The following is a 24,309-nucleotide window of genomic DNA, read 5'->3' as shown; positions in this document are numbered from 1 at the left end:
TTGGCCATCATGACAGATGTTCCCAATGCGTCATAAATGATTGTCAAAGTAAAACATAGCGCTATACTGACTAATTTTATTGAAATTTTAAGAACAGTGTTCAGAATTAAATGCACAAATAAAGTGTCTTTAACGTGTATAGATTAGACATATTTGTTGAGTAGGAAAATAATATTTATAGCTATTTTTTTATATTATTTAAAAAAAATATATATTATTTTCAGTGGTTCTTAAATATTATATACAAACATATCTAAACGTGATTTATTTTATCGAAGAATGGGGGAAAGTTCAGCGCCCCTTTCAGTGCTTAATCATTTTATCAATGCAGATGATTCGGAGCGGCAACAGAATCTTTGTTTTGGTCAAATACATATTTTATCTGCCTTTCTTGTTAATGTACGGTTCAGCGATTTTAGTGCAGCTTACTATTATAACCGTTATGGACCTCGGCGTGCATATGCAATACTTCTCTTTTGTTTGTAAGCTGACAAAAACCCGTATTTTTAGTAAATTCTAGATACATAAATTCAGTAGTTTTATGACCCCTTTAACAGTTCTTTCACAACTGATTTCAACGCAGCGGTAATTTATTAAAAATATTGAAATTATTAATGCATGAATAATCAGAGTACAGTGTTTGTATATTATATTTGGATCAAATATGGCTGTTATGTCATTCAATATTCGTTTCCTTCTACACGAGCGGCGTGCATAATGAAACTATTTATAACTTATCCCATATTATTCGCGTTTGGTATGCAAAGGTGTTCGCAGTGCTACCAACCTGACGAAAATGGATTTCCCCCCTTTTGCCGTTTGAACGCCGACGTTCTGTCGGGCGATGTTGTTTCTATCATATTTTCATCGGCGCCAGTGGAAATTCCTGATAATAAATGGGAATAAATGTGAAAGTGTTCCGGGACGCGTGGCACGGGAGTCGCCGCTGTGACGATTCGTGAATATTCGCCCTATTTATAGAGCGCCACCTATTAATAATTGGAAAGGTAACGTGAACCGCTGCTCGACAGGAATGTAACGGGAATGTCGCTTTGCTCCAAAGCTCAATGGACGGAAATGCACTCGGTTGCAACGGGAAAGCGCTTTTCAATAGGAAAATGGTATTGATTTTATGTTACAGTGCAGTGCAGTGGTGTATTGCATTCTACAAATGCGATTTTAGAATTTATTTTATCGAAACAAACGGTATCGAAGCCATTATATATTTGTAAACATATGACGTCAAAATCTATCGAACTATAATAAAAAATGACATCTGATTAAAAAGCTTCCTATTTTCATGTATGAAATATAAAATATATCTATCTATGAAGATAGAACCTTCATTCTCGCTAAATGCGAATTAAGCAGTGTGTTTGATTTCGAGAATATGTCGAAATCTTGTGCGAGATTAAAATGCATGAGCATTTTATAATGAGTAAGACTGGAGTTGCAACTACAAAATGTAGATGGCTAAGATTCAAATCGATGACCCGCTTGCCTTCATATCTGAGCTGTTAACTTTGGTTGGAAAAACCTAGCGCCAAGTTATTTATGGTTTCCTGATGAATAATCAGAATGAAAGCGGTTAGGGGATGCAATGGTCGGTACACTCCGTTTGCCTCGGGTCTTTCTAGGAAATGTAATCTATTAATACGTGAACTGAAAAATATTTAAAAAAGTTAAGAAAGATTAAAAGTTGTAATACAATTATTCTAGAATTTATTTATATTTGTTCTTATATTAAATATTATTTTATATTATTAATATTCCGAATTACCTATCCATATGTATAAAATTTAAAGTGTGTTTAGTTTTTTCGGATTTTAATGTGACTTATTTAGTCAGAAGAGCGGTTTAATTTATAATATATTACACAAATATAGAGTATACCGATATAAAGATAAGATTAATGTGTCAGTATAGTTTTTTTTTTAAATATTTTATAAAGTGGTAAACTGAGGGCGTTTCTTATCGATATTTTATCAGATGAATTTTAGCGGTTTTCCAACCGGTTGGAAAATACCCAAAAAATAAGTAGGCGTTAATCATGTCTGCTTATCAATGAATGCAAATTTTAGGAAGGTTTTAATCAACGCTTAAATCTGGTAATTCCAAGACTTTTTTATTTTTCAAGTTTTTAACAACATTTAAAATTTCCCGTGAAATTATTTTGCGAATTAAATCCTTATCTACAGCATAATTATACTTTTCTCATCGCTATATTTACTTTGGTTTCAGTTTAAGAGTATTTAAAATTTTGAGTATGTTCGTACGACACAAAAAAGTGTCAGCTAACATCTCTACCTTACACTGATCCGTATCAGCTATGATATTTCTAGTTTTTAACTGTTGAATTTCTGTGTATTTACTTTTAAGCAATTTAGTTAATTTTTATATTAAATTATTTGCTGGTTTTAGCTTTTCAAGTTGTCGCAACCACGTTTCGTTTTTAATGCTTTTTATTTTTATCGCGAATATCATCAGTTAGCATCTGGACGGCCCGATCTGGGGTCCAGCCGTACCCCTGTTCGTATAGAGATCATTTTTTCTACCTTTCGTCTTCTAAAATTTAAACCAAATTACAGTAAAACCTAACTCAAAACACCTCTTATGCATAAACTTAATGTTACATTTATTAATTTATTAGATAACAAAGATCTAAGGAGTTAAATTTTTATTTCACTTTATTTTACCCATTTATGCGCGAGATTTAAATAAACGCAATATTATATCTAAATTATAATGTAAAATTTATTAGTTTATAATCAACTTTGATGTGATAGATAAATTTATATTAGTTGATTTACTCATGTAGTATTTGTATCTACGATCCTTTTGATGATTGAGTAATCAAGTATTCGAATATTCGATTATTCGAATTATTCGCCCGATTTTCAACTACAATATATGAATATTCGAATAATTGATCAAATATTCGCTTAAATAAAATTTAAGAAATCTTATAATGAATTAATTTGTATACTTGAGCAACACTCGTTTTTTCTCTGAATATACCGAGTGACTAGTGCCGATCCAAAATCTATGGTCCTTTATTCGCCTTTATTTTGTTTCGAAATGCGAGACAATGAGACGGATGTCCTTTATTGGTATACATTAATAGTACCGAAATGCACCGGACTATTCACCCTAATACTTATTATTAAATAATCCAATTTTGGATCTGGTAGACAAAAACAAAGAGTCTGATTCCGCTCCGAAACATCGACATTGTTCAAAAGATGACGATGCTTTGGTTGGATTTCTCCCCATTTCGTAAAGATATATAAGCCATAGTACAGAACTAACACTTAGCTTCTTACTTGAAATAACGAGATTTTAGCTAAGTGGATCTTTAATTTAAGAGTTTAACTTGATCTTTGATACGATTTGTCTATGTATATGTATATCACTATTACAAAAATTGTATATACATATATCGAGCTGTTATGATTTAAAAAAATACACAAGATCTTTGCAATTGTAAAATTAGACATAGGTATCGCACAATACAATATAGGTGATTCTAAACAAATCTCATAACATTAATAGAATCAATCTATTTTTGGGTAAAAATAAGCAGTAGAAAAAAAGTATGTATGTAGTTTAAGGTGAAGGTCTCATTTAATGTTGAATGAACTTTTTTTATTCTGACCTTCATCTAAAAAAATAGAAAATGACTAATTATGTTACGGGTGTTGATCTGAATAGCAGTGAAAATATTTTTAACTAATCTTTTTGGCACATACTTTCAACATAATTGTATTATACTGTTCAAGGTTAATATATTGGATAAAATAGATAAAATTTAAATATTTATCTTATTTTCATTAGATTAAGAAGCACACATGTATAAATAATATATTTTATATTTGCGTTTCATCCATAATTAGAATTATCAATCAAAATGACATTTACCATATTACTAAAAATATTATTATTGAACTTTAGTTAGTTTCAATTGCGCGCATAATATGTATGTACATATGTGCATTTCACATCCTTAAGTATGATATTTGTGTAGTTAAAAACAATATACATACACGTGTTAAATTGCAAATCATTTGCGGTTAATTTGGTTTAAATGCGAACGATAATACCATTACAATGGAATATTAAAAAATATATTACAGAAGAAATTGCGATGTATCACAATATATTTTTTAATGTATGTAAATGAAAAAATCATATAAAGAGTTATAAACGGTTTACGAGCGAAAATGAATCATTAACTTCAGCTGTAAAGAAAAAAATACGTACGTAGAAGATGACGAACTTAAAAGGCATCTCGTCTAAAAATTATAAGAGTGAAACTTTCAGTGGCGATCATATGTAATTTTGTATTAAAAAGCGTAATTTAAACAAAAGCGCTTTATGAATCAATCATTAAGAGAAATCGTCATAGATTTTCGAAAATATAAATTAGAGACGTTTACAAGTACCTTTCAAAAGACGTTATAATACACATTTTTCATTGGAAAAGTTCTAGAACTTCTCTGTGGAATTGGCATACTTAAGACAATTATTGATCAACATTCATTTATTAATTATGACGCTAATTAGGGGGCGGAGATTGACAATACGACTGATTGGTCGAAATAAACACTTTCAACATTCGTCAAAGCAGCTACCAGGAAATATATAAAATGTCTCTTTATTATTTTATTATTAGGTTGGGGGTTTTGTCTCAAGACTCACTAGTGTTTTATAGAAAGACAGTCCAGTGGCAAATTTTGCTATAAGCTGCAACAAATATTTTTGATACATGACTTACGTTTTAACATTTTGAAACTAGAATTTTCTAAATATACAACCGCAAAATCGTACAATCTGACCGAACAGTTTGTGGTAAAAATTGAATAAGTTGATAATTAAGGTTTTATTTTAAACATTTATGTTTACATGTTACTAAACAACATTCAACAAATGCACACAAATTTAGTACTATTTATAAAATAAAAATCACTTTTAAAGTTGCAAATTTACCCTAATTAATTTAGCCGCGTAGCAAGAATATTTATGTTTATTCTGAATGCATATAAAACTAATGTAAAAGAAGCATTACAGTCCGAAGAACTTGCCAACTATTTAAATATATTATATATCTCTTTAATAAGAAGGCAACCAGAATTTAATTCGTCCAACTAGTCTCTAACTTTTTTTTTAATAATTACAGTAATGAAAAGCTTTAAAGTAAATCTTGAAATATCTAAAATGCATATTTATAATGATTTAAGTATACTTTTACTTATTTCTAAAATTATAAATATGTAAATACAAATTATAAACATTATTTCTAAACTTCTGATAATACGCAGAAAATAGCTGAGCTTTGTTGATTAAGTCCACTCGTCAGAACTTGATATTTTTACTGCTTCGCTTCTAACTTGGGACACACTTTATTTTAAATTTATTTTAATTAGAAAAAAGTCTAGCTATTAGTTACTTTGAACACGCGTGATTATTGCCAGTTGTCTGATTTACAGCGTTACCAACGTAGGAAGCTCGAATTCCAGTCATGAAAAAAGTGCGTTTCGGTCCCACTACACCACTGGCTACGAGGAGTTGAAATAATTAATTTGGGATGCTGCACATCTCTTTTGTGCGTGTGAGCCACTTTTTATTTTATAAAAACATTTTGCGTGCATTTGCAATAAGAATATATTTGTTAAAGTGTGTGTGAATATGTATGTATAATGTTTGACGCATTGGATAAACCTGTATGTTCACGACGGTCTGATTTGTTATAAATAAATCATGTAGTAAAAGTTTATTCTTTATTAAAACAACTTAAAAAAGTAAACTCAACGAAAGCCGCCCTTGGCGATAACTAAATAATAAATTTCTATAAAAAAATTCAATTTCTGGCAACCCTAATTATTAAAATGTCAGTATATGTAAAATGTTAACTTGCGACGATTCACCTCTGAACCGCAGAATCGCATATTTGTTATAGATTAACAGTCGATTCTATAGCAATCGATCTAATTCGAAAATGCATTACTCAGAGTGGCAAAAGGAAAACGTCTCGCGCCGAGTGAGGCTTGGAACAGTTCCAGAGTTCCCTGGGTTGAGCGTTGGATCCTGTTTCATCCGGGCATTCGCGCAGAAGACTCCGCCGCCGCCGGCCGGCGACCCCGCCGCTCCGCAACGGTGGGTCGACGCCCCTGCCCCGTCTTACTAACACAATAAAAACGCATAACATCCGCTCGCGAACGTCGAAAATCAATGGCCGCCGAGTGGACCGAAGCGCTGCGTTCGCGGCCATGTGCTGTGAAGTGTTAACGACATGAAAATCGTCTGCGTATTCTTATGCATGTACTGCTTTTACGTTTCGTTGCTGCGGAGCCGCGTGTTTCAGAACGCCGACATGTATTTCGCTCTGATATGCTGCATTTACTACTTGCAGTTGGTCGCCATAAAGGCGCCGATACCGCACGCGGATCACCGCCTTCGCGTCTGATCGTCGCCCTGTCGCTCCTCGCGTTGTGCTTCGTGTACTATTATCTCAGACACGTCGTCGACTGCGCTCGCTGAAAAAAAAACATGGCCGCCTCCCGGACTTCCGATCGATGCGGCGCGCACTTCCGATGCGCACTGGCACACTGCACATGCACCCCCGTACCCCCCGGATCGATTGGTCACAACGCCGGTCGACGACGGCCATGTCTTTTTACAACACACAATGGCGACGACTGGCTTTCGCCCAAAATTAATATAGATTTGCTCGAAATACGTTCATTATTCACTCGCGGAAAATTTATGTTCAACACGCGCGCATTTCACCCGACGAAACATCTCCATGCGCGGCTTTATATTTGTGAAACGCCGCATTCGGTCGAATGCGGCGTTTCAGCTGCATGCACTTCATTCTAATATTTATAGTATGTAATAAATCCTATGTGTTCGATGTGATCAACCAATAAATATAATCGGTCTAGGTATTCGATTCTTGATCGTCGACCTAAAAATTGTAACAGTAATATTTATTTAGGGTAAATTAACTTTAATAAATATAAAAGAGGGGTATTCCGAAGCGCCTGCGCATTGTGTTGTTTTAGATACATTTTCACATTCATTTATATTAAAATGCGGCGCTTAGACAATTGCTCCTCTTTTAAGTGATTTAGATTATCAATATAAATTTATGTATTTTAATTAATCATATAAGAACGAAGTTCGTGAAATTATCAACCAATAACTGTAAAAGAGAGTCAGTGTATATACTCAATGCTAGTGATTCTAACGTGACACTTCAACTCCATTTTTTATGATTCGGCTATTAAAAATCAGATCATTTGAACAACCAATTGCATATACTGAAGCGTCGCAACATTTGATGCGCCACTTCAGCGGTAGCTCCTCTTTTTAGTGATTCGGTTTTTCAATTGCTAGATAATCGATCCAAATGGTACTGAACGCCAATGATTCTAATGCAACGTTTTAATTCCGTTTCATATAATTTTACTAAAAATCAGACCATCATTTGAACAAACAATTGATTTCATAAAGTGCCACTTCAGCGGTAGCTCCTCTTTTTAGAGATTTGTTTTTTCAATCACTAGATCAACTCTTAAGTGATTTGAATTTTCAAACCAGATTATGAATCCAATGTTTTGGATTTTTTGTCCAAGTCGTTTCGGTCACCGTACTTGTTTTCAATTCCGCAAACCGGCGTCCAAAATAGATCCAGTGAATCACTCAGTGGGAATCATCCTGCTGGTAGCAGTGCGCGTTATAAATAAGCACGTGCCCGACTTACGCACCCAATCATCTTATTTTTCGGGACATTGTCGAGTATGCGGAAATGTATGGAAATAGAGACAAAGATGAGTTTGCGCAGAGTGCGGTCAAAAAATTCCTTCTGGAAAAATCTTGAACAAACTATGAGTTAACATTCATTTTGATTGAGATTCGATGTATACATATTTTGTATTGTTTTGCAATTCCGTTCAAAAACTCGCACAAAAAATGCTTCGTTTCTCTTCGAAACAGAGTTAAAAGCGCAACTTTTATAGCCGACTTAGACAGAGTGGTTTTGGATCTATATATTGATGTTATTTTTCGATGTTGTTGATGGACGATTTTAAGATGTATTTATTTTTCAAGCTCAAGATGGCCACTCACATTTTACGCATATGTTCATTAAATGCGTGAACAAAAACGCCGAAGCGACGTTAAAAATACAATATTTATAGTTGATTTGGATAGAGACGATCCTTGTTAATGGGTTGGTGTTGATTTTAATAGCTGTTATCGAACTATTTTCAGATTTATTTACATTTGATTTCAAGGTGGGCGTTGAATGGTCAGTTAGGCGCTGCGTTGAATGACTCCTCGAAATATGTAGTTTACGATATGAAACCCTCGACTGTCGAGCGTCGATTTCGCGGAGAATCATTGACATCGATTTATTTTCTAGTTATTTAAAAAAAGTATTTACGCCTAAGATACAGTAAGCCTAGTTGATGGGTTTTGTAGAAATTTTCTTGAGGCGCTCTCTTATTTTTTGAAGACTTTTATATTAGTTAATGATATGCAGCGTTTCAGGACGATGTTCTATAAATTCGTTTCGGTCTATCTTGTCGAAGCTGTTGATGATTTTTTTGTTAAAACTAGAAAGTGGTCGATTCAAAGATTCTTTTCGGGACCAACGCTCGTCAGTTGGGGGTCGTGTTTTTGGTATTTTTCATACAATTTTCAGCAATCTCAGGTTTTGTGTATATATATGTTTGAGGCGTAGTGTTAAGATCTTCGTTCTTAAGATAGTTGTCTATGATCTATTTAGAGGATCAGTCTCGTTCTAGGTCTTGAAATGGCAGTTATCAAGGAAATGGCGAAAATCTATATTTTGTGATATGTTGTAGATTTTAATGGAGTTTGATTAATTGTCTTATTTTTATTAATAGTGGCTCTTTTGCTTTTGAAATCTGACATTCATCATGAACCGTTGTAAATATAAAACATGATGCATCTTAGATTTTAAAAAGCAAAAAAAATGGAATAGGGCAAATGGTGTTGCTTCAGTTACAGACGGACTAAAATAAGAAATTGACTTTTCAAGACCTAAGCGAGTTTGATCCTTTGAATATCATGATCGTTTCCGTGGAATGTAGATCTTATTGCTTATACGCGGTGAGAATTGCGGAATTGTATATTATTTACTAGAAATACTTTGGTTACCAAGAAACGATTTCGTAGAGAGTTTCTCCTTAGTAGTCCGTCGCTTCGACAGGCAATTAAAGTATGAGGCAGATGAGTTGAAACAGAAGACACAAGAATATTCCGAATAGTTCGTGTGTTTTTCTTTTATAACTCGTCCGTTTGATATGATGTCTGTGAACGATTTGATCTGAAGCGGTTAAGCTCTTTATGGAATCGCCTCGTGGTTAACTGAGAATTAGGTTCTAAGTTCATAAATTTGACTAAAATAACACACATGACTAGAAAATCAGAAAATATTTTTTTCAAAATGAAAAAAAATAGGTTCGGAATTGCGGGTTAATGTAATAGTGTTTTTTAGCGAAGATTAAACATGTCGCGACATGTTTATCCGTCATTAACTAATTTTGCGTATCTATAATTTGCGCTTCGATGTAGAAATCACATAAAGTGAAAGCACATTTTTTATTATTAAAAGTGGTCTGAAAAAATATTTCTAAATATTTTTCAGACTATTTATTAAAAAAATATATTAAGCTAAAAAATTATAGAATTTCAGTATCACACAGATTTAATAATGCCTTTGTGATGCGGAGGTACTATAATTTCCAATTTTTTATTTTTTATTTTTGTTAATGATAAAATGGTTGGAAATTCGCGTTTAAAATATTTTGCAAAGCGAAAAAATATGGGCAATAAATTAAATGGTTAGAATAATAAGCAAATCTCAGTCAGAATTTTATTAACCGTCTGGTCATAATTATATTATTTAACGTCAGAATAAATATTAAATTAAAATAAAGTTTGAAGACAATCATAATTAAAACAATGAATGATCATAATTATTCAAGGTCAGGATATATATAAAATGGTTAGAATAAAAATAGCATATGGTCAAAAAAAATATAGGACGATCATGTAAATTATTAAAAATATTTTAACATTTATAAATATAGATGGGCAATAAATTATTTATTTTATAAATATCCTATAAAATATTTCGCTCGCAACTGTTGGACATGCTGTGTGCGAGCGAATGTTAGTCAGAACATTGAACACCCCATGAATAACTCTCAATGAAGCTATTTAATTTAACAAAAAACAAAAATAATCGTATATAATTTTTTTAATAAAAAAATATTTTGCCCAATGACAAATTGGCCAGTTGTAATAATCTTCAGCGTTACAGCAATAACAACATTATCGCCAACTGAAAAAAATGATTCTGACCATCTGTCAAAATATTTTTTACCATTGAATATATACTCTGATCAGTCCTATTTAAATTCTAACCATGTAATATCAACTCTAACCATCTTTTATTTTTTTGGCCGCTTATATTCTGACCTTTTAATAAAAATTCTGACCCATGTAGTATAAATTCTGACCCGAAAAATACGAGTCAAAAATATTTGCCCACACAGCGATAAATATCATGATTTTCATGTGTAGACATTTTTTGTTAGAATTGCATTATTTTTATTGAAAGCGATCTGAATTTAAGTTTCAATGATACACATATCTTTAAATCTAAAAAAATTGAGAGCCGTAGTAGTCCAATTTTTAATTTTTTAAATATCTCATTAGTCTTTTATATAATATATAAAGATCTTTTTGAATGTTTGCCCTCTGACTTTAATATTTGGGATCAATAATTGTATAATTTGAATGAAAAATGTAATCTATATGTGTAATATATATATATATACATATTTATATATGTATTTTTCTATTATTGTTTATCTTAAACTATATTGATGTTTGTAATGAAAACATATATAAATGTTCGGATATATTATCCATTGTGATAGAAAAATTGTGATTGGAAGAAGCTGTGACCTTGTAGGTAGAGGATTGGGTATTGAAAACATTTGCAAATTGAGAATAGTTTAGTCACGGTGGTCTGCCAATGGAATCAATCTATTTTCTGTACACGCTCCTTCGCCAGAGTATTCGATATAATTTTTCGGGTCGTTAAATTCTTACAGGGTGTTCCGTGAATCGAGTAACTGCAACATATCAACGGCTCTGCGAACGAGCGTATATATATATTTATTTAGTCTGTGCTTTTCAGTGTTTCTCTTTTTACACCCATCAGTTGTGGCACAGTAACGAGGAGTGTGTTTTAGACGCATCTTCCTTTCATTTTTATTTATGTTACGTACGGCTGTTGAAGTCGGACGTTATCTGCAGACGCTTTGACGGAGCGCGTTTTATTTTCGATGTAACAAATATATATTTAACTTAAGACTAATATGTACTAATAATAGTGTAAGACAAATGAAACATCTATGATAATCTAATCTAATCTAAGACAATGTTTCACTCGTCCGTCGCTATAATCCAACCAATTTTGTATTTTAGTATAAAATAACCAAATATAACTGTATAATAATGAATGTTTTGACTAACTATATAAAGATGAAACTCATATCTTATAATAAATGTATTAAAAAATTAACCATATTTTTAATTAACATCCCTAACATTTGATATGGAAGTATGTACTCCTATTTGACGATGGCTGATGAAAGATATTTCTTGTCGGATAGTTTGTGAAAGCATCAAGATGCAGTCGTCTCAGGTTATGGAAACGGCTACGATGCACACGGAAACGTTCACCGAGGTGAAGTCTTCATCGACGGTGTCCGTCAAGAAGTCACATTCGTTGCACAGGAAGAAGTCTAAGAAGGAAGAGAAGAATACAGTGGTAAGAAATTTATTATAAGATTTTTAATACATATCAAAGTCATAAATATTTATAACTTAAATTGAAAGAAGAGTTAAATACATTAAGGAATTGCTTCAAAATACAATATTTGTGGCTTACTAGATTTGGTTTTGCTACTACCTAGTTATATCATATTCAACATTTGAACCCAGGAGATCAAAGCTACTGGAAGCTAAAAGGCGAATCATTGATATAAAACGCTTTTTTGCCAGTCCGGATCGTTGCCTTAATCATGTATTAATTACATTTCACAGTTTAGGTGATTATATTATACATAGATTCTTTACAAGCTGAATTAGCTCATTATTAGAGAATTTTTATATCGTTATTCGTGTATTTATAAATTCCGTTTTGAGATGACAGGAGCTTAGCCCAATGCGTTACAATGGTGTTTATCAAAAAATCAACACTTACAAATAAGCAGTGAGACAACTAACTGATCAGTAGATGTAACTATGCACGACATAATGCTATTTCATTCGTGGAATAAGGAAAATCTAGGAAATCCAGATTCGAGATGATTTATCGGAATTATAAGTATATAACAATATCTAATTCTTATCTTTTTAATTTAAAAGATCGGAATTTATGTTCTAGAATCGTTGGTATAGAAATTTAAAAATATTAGAGTCTCTGACTATTGACCTGAAATACCTATGTTCGAATCATATATGGATGTTTTTAAATTTCTATCGTGTCAGGGAGATCAGAATTAGTTATTATTACATAAGTATACTAATTCCGATCGATCATCACAGATTAGGTTTACCTAGATTTTCCTAATCTCACGGATGAATATCGAGCTAGGTCGTACAATTCTAATATTGAAAATTCTCTAACAATGAGTTATTTTCAGCTCATATAGAATATCTTTTATGTAATAAAAATTAAAAAAATATAGTATTCAAACCCACTGGCGGACAGGGACGTTATTTTAGTTTCTTCCAGGGGGTGAGGGCAAAATTTAGCGAGTCAGTGGTAGTTTTTAAAATAATTCCATTTAATTAATATTCATAGTATTTCATTAAATGACATCCATTTTCTAGTCAAATTTAAAGGGAGGGGCAAATGCCCTCAGCTGCCCCCCCCCCTCCCAAATTAGAATTCACGTCACTATCGCAGTGAAAATGTTCAGTTCATATTAAGACTTTTTAAATAAGTGAGAATCAAATAAACATATCTAAACCGAATTTTGACCAATAGAAGAGCGCAAAAAACAATTATCCCTTCTCAGAAGTCAAAAATCCACGTCAAAAGCAATAAAATCGCAGTGGAGACGCTCTGTAAAATCTCTTTCTAAGAAATATTTGTTCATATGAAACACGTGTTGAAACAAATGTTATTTATTTTTTGGGAATGAATTATGAATGCCCTCTGCCCAGCCAATTTCCTAGATCCGCTACTGTTCAAATTCAGGTCTTTCAGGTATTAGTAAATTATTATCGATATACTATGTATATAAACGTGTTATGTCGTTTACGTCGTAGTCTCCATGTCGTATCGAATATCTGGTTAAACACTTTCACTGATTCATGGATCAGTAACGTTTCTCAGCGTTGAAGTGGAAGTTCTCAGTGAAGTTAGGATGTGGAATTAATTAAATGGGAGGAGACCAACGTCTCTTTTATTCGTATGTGATCTGAAATGTTTTTCAATTTATAATTGGGAATATTTTGTGACAATATTTTAAAAATGTTTGCTAGCTATCCGCTGGCTCTTTTTATAGCATTTAAACTCTTTTGTTTACTACGGTATGCTACGGTGCTTTTAAAAACTATTTTTTTTTCACACATTCATCGGTTCTTCCTATCATTTTTATGATTAATTTCATTCAAAAACTGTTTCATATCATTGTCATACTAACGGGGTAGCAAGTTTACAAATTAATTTAGTTTTTCGACAAACTACGATATATCGTTGTTTAGCATCTATAGGGTTCAGTGCATATTCTTTCGTTATTTGCGTCAGCACTATTGATTTCGTTCATTTGTTGCTGTCCTGCATTGAAAGTCAATAACCGCTCTGATTCTAATTAAATCTAGCCCATTAGTCCCCTTTTAACCGGACTTAAATAATGGATAAGTCCGACAATTTCTTCCCACGCAATATTTAAAAAAACTATTGACTTAGAAATTCGCAAAAGAGTGTTCAGTAAAATTGGAATTGCCCTGGATATTATTGTAAAGTTAAGCTATAATTATTTTTTCATCCTCTCAAAGCTCTTAAAATACAATAAAATATATATATATTTATGAATGGAAAAAGACACAAGTTTAATATGTGGGTCATGGCCAACAACATGTGTATTAAGGCCAACGTCATTACACTGTTTTGTAAGGTGTCAAATTTTGAAAATATCAAAAAAGTACACTACAAAAAAGGTTATTTAGGAAATTGTTGTTCAATTAAGAATGTTGCGAAAGCACAAAAAGGTCCCCTCAGACATTTTTATTCGAGGAGAATAAAGGACAGTAGAGGACGTCTTGTCGCCATATTGTAATCTTATTATAAATGTTCAATATAATTTATCATAAATAAACATTTTACGCTACTCTCTAAGTTTGTTAAAACGTGCGTTTTATGCCATAAACAACGCTTTCTGAGAAAGAGCAAATCATCTATTTTCGGATAGTATCCACCGCACTATCTAAAAAGCTGATTTTTATATAAATAGAAACTCGGGAAACTATGAATAACGGGGGCAGGGCCGGTTCGAGAATGTTCGGTGACCCGGGCTCTAAAAAAACAAAGGTCATTTGGTATTTTTTTAATGAGAGCTAAAAAAAGTCACGGAAATTTTTGTTTAAAATCCATAATATTAATAGCGAATCTAAGGCGAATGATATTATTACCTTATAAGCGATGCCCTTTAAGCAAAATTTTCCAAATGGCATTTTTTCCCCCGTAGCAATTTGTCTTTCTCAAACAAAAAATTTCGAGATGTTTTTTAACAAAACTTTTCGTTATGACATTTATTTCCTTTTTTTAGGTTTCATAGCAATTTGTTCTTTGTCCTCCTTGAACAAAACTTTACGAGATGAACTTTTTATTTTTAGTGTCCTTTGATATTTTCAAAATCTAAGCACCTTATATATGTATATATGATTGTGAATTAAATGAGAAGCCTTAAATATTTTCTATCTAGTAATTTATAAAACGCAAAAGTCTCCATTGTATTCAATACAATTTTCTTAATAGTAAGTGCATGTGGTGCACCACCTGGTACACCTCTTCGTCAAACTTGAGCCAATTTAAGTGGTTTAATAACTTTTTAATCTACTCATACACTTGCTGTAGTAGCAAACATGCGTCACTGTACTTCCTTTTTATTTGTCGATAAATTTCAATGTTTCATCCCTTCACTACTAAAAAACGAAAGATGTTATAAATGCGGAAACTCTGATTTTGTATATCATAATATGTATTTTGAAGACACATTATGTTTAACTTTTAAATATTTTTAAATACAAATTATATAAGATTGCATAACTTTAATGATTCTGACTTAATTTTTCAGAAAAGTAGTTCTCAAAAAGTACAAAAGAAGATAAAGCATGAAGGAGTTCTTACTACGGAGGCAAATCCAAGTTGTCAGTCATGCGGCAAAACCGTTTACGCCATGGAAAGAATCAAAACTGAGAAGTTGTCTTGGCATAAGGAGTGCTTCCGTTGCAAAGAATGCAACAAATTACTAACGTAAGTATTTACTATTATTATACATATTTTAAAAAGAGATTAATATATTTCTATTTATTTTACAGTCTAGAGAACTTCCAAAGTCATCTTAGTAATGTATATTGCAAGCCACATTTCAAATCTATCTTTGCACCGAAGGTCGTCGAGGAAGACGAACAAGAAAAAAGTCAGTTCCTTATTCAAATATTATGTGGCGCTAGTATTCTAATTGGAAATTAAATTACAATAATTATTAATTTCAGAAAAACCAAAAAAACTACAATTAATCATCTGCGAAAGTAATCCGCAAGAATTACCACCAGATGTAGTCAGAGGTAAATCATTTGAACAAATACTGTGGGGACAGACTTGAAAATCACACATTTTCAATGTTTCTTGATATTGAAATCGGAACATTATGTAAATAAATATAAAAGTGAATCAATATTTTTAACTACGCATTTTTGTATTTAATTAAAATATGAATATCTTTATCCATGAATTAATCCATATTTTATAAAATGTGTATGTCGGTGTACTTATGACATTCATGACCACGAAGTAGAATATGTTATGTATTTGCGCTATCTATGTATAAATGACATTATATATTTTTGTTGAATTTGGAAAGTCTGTCTCGCAGTGACTTAATGTATAAATTAAGTGCAGTAATATAGTTAATACGTTTCAGCTTCTAGTAAATCGGACTTAGGCTTGGAAGAGTTGTCTTCGTTGGATGTCAAATCAAGGTTTCAAATGTTCGAGCAAGGACCACAAGAGCGGGAACAAAAACCGCTGGAGCATCCACTGGCTAGAGACAAGAGCTCGACTTTGCTTTCAAAACTAGCCAAGTCTGTATCATTTCACTAATAAATTGTACATCTTCTATAAAAATTACTAATAATATACTTTTATTTAGGTTCAAGTCAAAAGGTATGGATATTGGTATATCGGATGACTATCTCAACGGTATTCCGATTGAACCAAGCTCAAGTGAAGAAGATGATGGTGAGTTTCATTAGTAATATAACTTAATTTACATATAAAATTACAAGCGCATTTTTTAAGGCGACAATTTATATGTTCAGTTCTTTTAATAATAAACAGTCAGTAACTTTTTGACAAATGATCAGTAAAGCTCTTAAAAGATTACAACTATTAACCAGACATAGCAACAATAACAAAACTATTATTTTTTTTCATTAAATGTATAATATTATGTGTATGTATTATTTTATTACACAAATATTTTATAGTCAATTTTTATTGGGCAATTTTTTAAACCATATTAAATAAATAATTTACTAAAACGAAACAAAATTACGTAATTTAATTTATTGGTTAATATTTCTAACAAATGGTCATATTTTTTTGCTGTATGATTCTAAATTTTATTATTTATAAAAATAGTTTCAATAAGAATGTGCTAAAGAAAAAATTGGCCAATCAGTGGTCTTTTTTAATATTACGGTTTCATTATGATTCATGGTATTACATATAATCACATGCTTTTTTCTGGTAAAATACCAACAAGACCTTATAGTGAAAAATAAATGATACAGCTAAACTTAGCTTGTAATTTTTCATTCACTTACACTATGATATAATATTTTTTATGGCGCAAGTTGACTATCTTTCGGTCATTTCAATGTTGTTGTATAAAATAATATTAATATATTATTGATTTAAGATGATCCTGATGCGGCTTTGCGAAAGTCTTACAAGCAGACCGCAAAACGAGAACAACCCGTATCGTTCTGCAACATGTCTGAGATATTAGGAAAATTTGAGTCAGGCGATGCAAACAGCCACGAGAGGCACGAGGAGCGCAAACAAGAAATCCAATCTATAAGGAGTAGGCTATTTATGGTAATAGAATCATTCATAGCTGGATTTAAGGTTAGGTTGGGTTACTTTTCACTGTAATATATTTAACTTAACCTAACCTAAGCTCGGCTTTGATGCTAATAAATTCATTCTTTAAATGTGTACTATATAATATAATCAATTTTTAGGGCAAACAAGCTAAAATAAAGGAAATGTATCAACAGTCTGTACTGCAAAGCGAACAAAGTTAGTGTAAATTAAATATTGTTATTGTATCAAAAATTAGTTTATATTAGTAAATGAATTTTAGGTGTTACGTCCGCTGAAAAGATCGCTAAGGAATTGCAATTGGACACTGATAAAGGTACTAGTTCAATAAAAGAAAAGTTCGAGAAAGGTGAAGCGTTCTATAACGATGAAGAACAGCCAAAGAAGGAGTTTGATGATAGTGCTGTTTTCAATGCTGGTACGTATTGTTTTAAAGTATGATTATGGCTATGGAGAAAGATTCTTATAAAATGTTTTGCAGGAATCAGTAAAAAATCACGGTCTATATTCAAAGAAATAGATGCTAATATCATGAGTTCCGGTCCACTTTCACCGCCACCAAAGGCGGTAGAACCTCGAAGAAAGGAAAAGGTAATTATTTAATGAAGAAAAGCAGAGTGATTGGTGTATTTATTTATATATTATATTTAACCAAGTTGTATATGATTTAGAAAATAATAGTATGCAAATTATTTTTTCAGCAATTCATTCCCAAAGACGTGGTTAGAGCTGACGACAGGATGGAAGACGTTAAAATTGAAACTAGCGATATTTCAAACAAGTTCAAGTTCTTTGAGACGTATCAGCCACAAGCAGTGCGCAAACAATTTAGAATGACACCGCCGAAAGAATTAGGCAAAGTAAGTTAAAGACAACAAATATCAAATACCGACAATTGATAATTTGTACCTTGTCATACTTTTAGAGAGATTCTCCCGAGCAAGAGGTATACCGCGATCCGACAATCGTGAGAGAAGTAGACACAAATGGAGTTACCGACTCTCAACTCGCTCAACAGCGTCACACAGCTTCCAAGATGATCAACGTATTTAAACAGATGGAAGAAGATCTCAAAAAGGATCAGAGAAACGGTCCTAAGCCGCTAAAACGCTTTACGCCTCCACCGCCAGGTGCAGATTATCACGCGCCGTCTTCTTCCGAAGGAGAAGATTACACAGATGAAGAATATTCTGATTATGAAGAGGAAGAAGAGGAGGAAGAGGAAAATGTTAAGAAATACAGCAATGAAGATGAAGTATTGAAGCAGGCGCAAGTGTTAGCCAAAGCTAAGAATCTCAGGAATAGATTTGAAAATTGGGTGGATCACGAACCAAAGTTGAATCAGTCGGCTTCTGTGATCTTTGAGTACACCAATATGGACGGGCAAGATGAATCGCAGACAGAGACTGCTAAGAGGTAAATATAATAAAGTTTTACTTTAATCATTTTAATCAAACCATGTCTAATATGTTATATAATGTGATTTTTTAGTATCCGTAACAAATTTGAGTCTATGAGGAGTACAAACAGCATCGTTAAAACCAGTTCAACGGCTAGAGTTAATAGATTTGTTGTAAGTGTAATATAACATTAAAATATTGTACTAATATATAAACATAATATTTTTATAAATTAATTTATTTTTTCAGTAACTTCAATTAATGGAATTATATATAATAGAATTTCTCAACGCTGATTTGCATAATGGAAGGAATGAAGAATAATACAATACTTCAAAGATGATTATGTTGAATATGTTTTTATCAAATTTATTAATTAAATATACAGAATATTAGTACATTTTTGTTATTTTTAATGACACATTAGATGTAATAGGGGAGAAATATATTTATGATGTTATTACTATGTAAAAGGATTATTATGTGACTTTGTAGTCGTCGCTTTGGAAAGGCTTTAACGTGAGGTGTTTGTAATTTGTTTCCAATGAAGGTATACCAAGAAAATAACGACTGACTCATTAAAAGAGGGGGAGGATTCATTTCATTATCGTTAGATTCCTGTTTATATTCCAATACAAAAAGGGACGTATTCTTGAATTCGCTTTTATTGTCGTTTACGCTGGAATTATCACAATATTAAGTTTATAAATGAGTTTTTAATTATGAAATTTTAATAATTGTTTTTTTAATTTGCATTTTTATGTAGGTTTAAGTATGATTTTTAACCATAGATTAAGAGTGATCCTTTTTGTATACAGTTTGTATTTTTTTAAAAGAGCAATTATGAACAATAAAGTTGGAAATGATAATGAGTTTTTTTATTTTATTTATTTGAAGTTGAGATTCTGGTTATGGTCAGTTTTGAGGCTAAATTTACATAATTATTAAAAATGAAAAGTTTATGGTCGCAACAATTTCAAATGTATGTACATAGCTTTGTTGCTGAAAGTAACCTAATATGCAATTTAAAAATAATGTTCAGTAGTCTAAAGACAAACATTTTGGACCAGTATTTTATTTTGATAAATATGTTGCTAATGATCAAAAGTTTAAAATAAAATAATTTTAAACAATAAATACATATAGATTTTCCACCAATATGATTTAAAATATAATAATATTGATTATAGTGGTGTGAGTGATGCAGGTGTGCCAACTTATAATGAAGTGTGAAATTTTACAATTCTTCTAAAATGTCGCAAATAATATATGATAATGCGACACCATTATTTAAAAACCGTGTTCTAGCAATTTATCTTTTTTAAATTTTCACTTTTATGTAAATTTTAGTTGAAACAGTAATTGAGCAGTAGAAAGTATGAGCAATTGTAACAAAGAAGGAAGAGGGGGAAATTAAGTATGATTTAGATTGAAAATCTAAGAATAGAGTAAACGTAAAAAATCAACATTACTTTAATAGAAGCAATTGAAACAAAAAAATAGGAATGGGGAATTAAGTTTGTTTTAGATTGAAAATCTAAGAATAGAATTAATGCGATGGTCACGGACACGCAACCATCGGAAGGCCAAATATTTAGAATTGGTTAGGAATGCTTTGTGTTGATGCCGAACGTTAAACTTATCTTAAAAAAATAATAAAAACAAGATAACAATAGTCAATGCGTTTTGTCCATGGACTAATTTGATTGATATCAGAAAACTGCGCATAAAAAATATGCACTTCTTCAACGTGATAGAGATGAAAATGTAAATATTTTCCTGCAATTCTACATAGGTAAAAAAGGCGATATAAAAGTATGTTCAAATGTATTTTAACGTACAGTTCGTCTGTAAATTAGATATATCTCAATATCGACTTTGCTGTCTTTATAATATAAAGTTATTTTAAGTAGCCTGCGGTAATAACTAATAAAAATTAAAAGTTATTTAGAAATAATACATGAACTGTGTTTATGCATTCATTTAATTAAATATTTGGTTGAAAATAAATCGTTTGCTCATATGGTTGTATTATAAGTTATATAAATAGTTGAAAATTACCTTAAATTTATTAGTGATGCTGGAGACTATCGATAGTTTCGTCGGATTACCTAACCGGAACACTGCCACTCGCAACAACCCATGTAAGAGGTTGGGCATAGACGATAAGCCTAGTGTATAAGAAAGGGTTAATGGTAAATCGTGTAAATAAAATTGTATTTTTCCTCCAAAGAAATTGTATAATAGGGAAATAAATATTATTGAACACTTTTGCTATTATTTAATTGCATTTAAAAAACTGGATGGCGCGCTCCTTTATTTTTAAAAGAACAAAGTTTTTATATAAATTAACGGTAAAAACGAGTAGATGATGTTCTCAGGCGTCTAATAGTTTATCGGTCGATTCGGCGTATCTATATTTTTTGTCAGTTCGGTTAAACTTTTGTTATTCTGAGTGGCGGTGTACCGATAATCCGGGGCGGAACCAGACTCTTTGCTTTTGTCAAATACATATCTAATCATGTTTAACGGCGTTACGATAGGTTTGAAATCAGCATATTTAACAACGTAGTTTGGTAAGTGCAATTTGGTGCTGCGGTACCTGCTCGGTGAATATATTCTGCACTACACTTGTTTTTTTATTATTAAAGTAAGGTTAATCGGTTTTAAGTGAATCTTCTTGGGAACTATAAATGCATAACTACGTATTGCTTGTTTTATCCGACTCCGACTCTTAGTAAATTCGAGGAACATAAATTAATTAGTTTTATGATCTTTGTGGCAAATTTTAGCACAGATTTAGGCTTTTAAAAAATGTAAGAATAATGTAGTTATATAACGGTAAGTAATCATAGCAAGGAAGGGATGAATTAAAATACTACTGTGGTGGAATATTTATCTATTTATTTATTCATTAATTACGGAAAAAACTTGGCGGCATTTTGGTAACACTGGAGTGACGACGGTAGAAAGCAACACGTTCTTTTGGTGGACTTCGACGGGAAGACAGCGGGCGGTGGTGCCTCGTCCATTGCTCATTAACATATATTTTAATAACAAACGTATAAATTATGTCTGCCAAACTATGATCGTTTTATTTAAATTTACTTTAATGTATTATTTATCTTATAAGCGTATAGCGCAAGTTTATGGGTGCACATTCAAGTTTTTTCGCAATGAATCAACTTTGTTTTTAAACAAAATGCAATCGATTGCAACATGAACTTATTGACAGCCAACTTACTTCTGTAGGGAATCGCAAACTTGTCTTTGTCGCTTTAAATGCAAAGCGATCCTAACAACAGGCTCTGATTTTGTTAACTGTTGTAATTATGTATTGCGATGAGCGATGCAGGCGATCACTAAAAATTTTTGCAACTAAATGTTGTTGATAAATCACAATGCATAAGTGAATACATTTAGCGTCAACTTTTTTTTAGCGAATTCTTATTGATCACTCTTGCTCCTCAGCTTATCGATCAACAAATCAATTGGTAGGTTTATAATATTTAAATCATGCGCATATAATAAGTATAAAACGGTCGTTGACACAAGCAGTGGTTGTAGCTTGTCGGAAAATATGTTAATAATAATTACAAATACTCGCACATTTTATTTTTTATGTCACATAAGTGATAATTCTAATTGAAAACATTAATAACTTATTTATTATTCATAAATCATAATTAAGTTTACGATTATTACGGTCTTAAAAATGCGTTGTATTTTGTCTACAAGCTATTTCACGTGAATCAGATTATTCTTTAAGCAGATTGTAAACAATAAAATACGTTCTTCATTTTATGTCATTATGAAATGAGTAGTATTTATTCAACTTCCGTATTATTTATATTTACTTTACCCAATTAAAACGTTTTAAACGAGCAAGTGCTTCCAAAAAAAAACACACTGCGTACAGATGTTTTTTATAATATTTTTGTGACATATACATATTATTTTTATTGTAATTTTAATATATTTATGTATGAATAATTCTCTGATATGCATAACTAATTTTTAGTCTGTATCTTTTAAATTTCCATGGAATTTAAGAAGGAATGATTTTTTGATGTTGAAGAGAATTAAGAAGTTAAATATATAAAACGCACTATAGCATTTGTGAAAATGTGCATAATATTTAGTTGCCTATTGAAATTTACATTGTTGTTTTTTAAAACTTAAAAATCTAGTTAGAATCCTTCAAGTGTGTAAATTAACGGTAATAATTTTGTTGCATCAGTTAATCTAGATCTCGGTGAAGTACGGCCCTCGAGCCACATGTGGCTCTTAGCGCATGCAGTTAATTTATTACTATAATGATATAACATAATAACAAATACTATTATTGTTTGAAAACGGCTGGGGAATCTAGAATCAGGCAAAGAATAACATGCTAAATACGTTTTAGAGATTTACGGCAATAATGTGGTTATTGCGATTAAATAGTTATTGATGAACTAAAATTTCTAAATCTGTAATTTTTTTAAACAATCATCATTTTTAATACTTTTTTTAGGTTTATTGGGATCCTTTTGTAGTCGAAGAGTTGGAGAATAATATCTTGCTGATTGCGTAGTACCCAAAGTTAAATATTGTGGCGGAAGCGTTATGGTTTGGAGTTGTATGGCAGCAGCAGGGGTAGGAAACCTGTACATTTGTGAGAGTAGTATGAAGTGACATTTATATTTCATGTTGGAATTCACTTTTAAGGATTCCTACAGGAAAATATTTCCAAGCACAGACCCCGCTATCATCCGATTACTGCAAGGCAACGCTTCATGCCATACTTCGCGAAAAAGCAGGGGTTGGCTCGCGTCAAAAAGTTTGACGCATTTAGAATTGCCAGCACAGTTACCAGACCTAAATTCTATACAGAAATTATGGTCAAAATTAAAAGCAAAGCTTGCCCAACACAATTGCAAATCCATAATTTAGCTGTGAGAAAAATTACAGATGGAATGGAAAAAATTGTCTCCGTCCACCTGCAAGTCATTAGCTGACACTGTGCTAAAAAGGGTTGCAGCTGTAATTAAAGCTAAGAGTGGGCTTACTAAATATTAAAAATAAGCACTTTAAACAACCTCGATGATTTTTTTTATTTATATTTTAACGGTTTTGCAACACATTTGTTGCAGTGCCTTATTAATATGGCCATGTCTTTTATATATTGTATATACATACAATATATAAAAGTTGTCAATAAAACATGTAAACATATAAACTTCAATAAAAAATAGCATATATTCTAATTAAAGTTTAGGGAACTTACGTGTGAATAAAAGAATCATACATTTCAAATATATATTTTTATTCGAACAGTTTTGTTTTGAAACAAAGAAACTATAATATTTTAAAATATTTGTACGTTGAGTTTTTATTGATTTAATTGCGCATCGATCGCAAAAAGTGCATGGCCGCTTTTCGCCGTGCTGTGTGCCATCATCCCTTCAACAGGGTTGACGATGC

The 24,309-nt window shown here is 31.7% G+C and overlaps 1 protein-coding gene across 1 annotated transcript; it reads left to right on the top strand.

The window, feature by feature from the left end:
* Window positions 1-6,095: 6,095 nt before the first annotated feature.
* On the top strand, window positions 6,096-19,712 carry LOC148235629 (uncharacterized). The gene is made up of 15 exons (XM_088184688.1): window positions 6,096-6,153; window positions 11,715-11,872; window positions 15,411-15,589; window positions 15,655-15,755; window positions 15,832-15,903; window positions 16,260-16,419; window positions 16,488-16,576; window positions 17,259-17,437; window positions 17,584-17,641; window positions 17,706-17,861; window positions 17,925-18,034; window positions 18,145-18,303; window positions 18,369-18,859; window positions 18,935-19,016; window positions 19,093-19,712. Exons 2-15 carry the CDS (start codon window positions 11,732-11,734, stop codon window positions 19,093-19,095), a joined length of 1,980 nt encoding a protein of 659 aa, XP_088040814.1. The 5' UTR covers window positions 6,096-6,153; window positions 11,715-11,731; the 3' UTR covers window positions 19,096-19,712.
* Window positions 19,713-24,309: the final 4,597 nt, after the last annotated feature.

The sequence above is a fragment of the Plectrocnemia conspersa genome, unplaced genomic scaffold (genome assembly GCF_051122295.1).
Source record: "Plectrocnemia conspersa isolate PC_06_02 unplaced genomic scaffold, ASM5112229v1 ptg000004l, whole genome shotgun sequence".
In the NCBI taxonomy this organism is placed as follows: domain Eukaryota; kingdom Metazoa; phylum Arthropoda; class Insecta; order Trichoptera; family Polycentropodidae; genus Plectrocnemia; species Plectrocnemia conspersa.
The sequence above is the reverse complement of the archived record's forward strand: the minus strand, read 5'-3'. Positions and strand labels throughout refer to the sequence as shown.

What these genes read in the sequence shown, in the direction of transcription:
- LOC148235629 (XM_088184688.1), top strand. Translation starts at nt 11,732, where the DNA reads ATGCAGTCGTCTCAGGTTATGGAAACGGCTACGATGCACACGGAAACG. An exon ending in ACCACCAGATGTAGTCAGAG is followed by an intron (nt 15,904 to 16,259) that starts GTAAATCATTTG and finishes AATACGTTTCAG; the next exon opens with CTTCTAGTAAATCGGACTTA. An exon ending in TGTACTGCAAAGCGAACAAA is followed by an intron (nt 17,642 to 17,705) that starts GTTAGTGTAAAT and finishes AATGAATTTTAG; the next exon opens with GTGTTACGTCCGCTGAAAAG.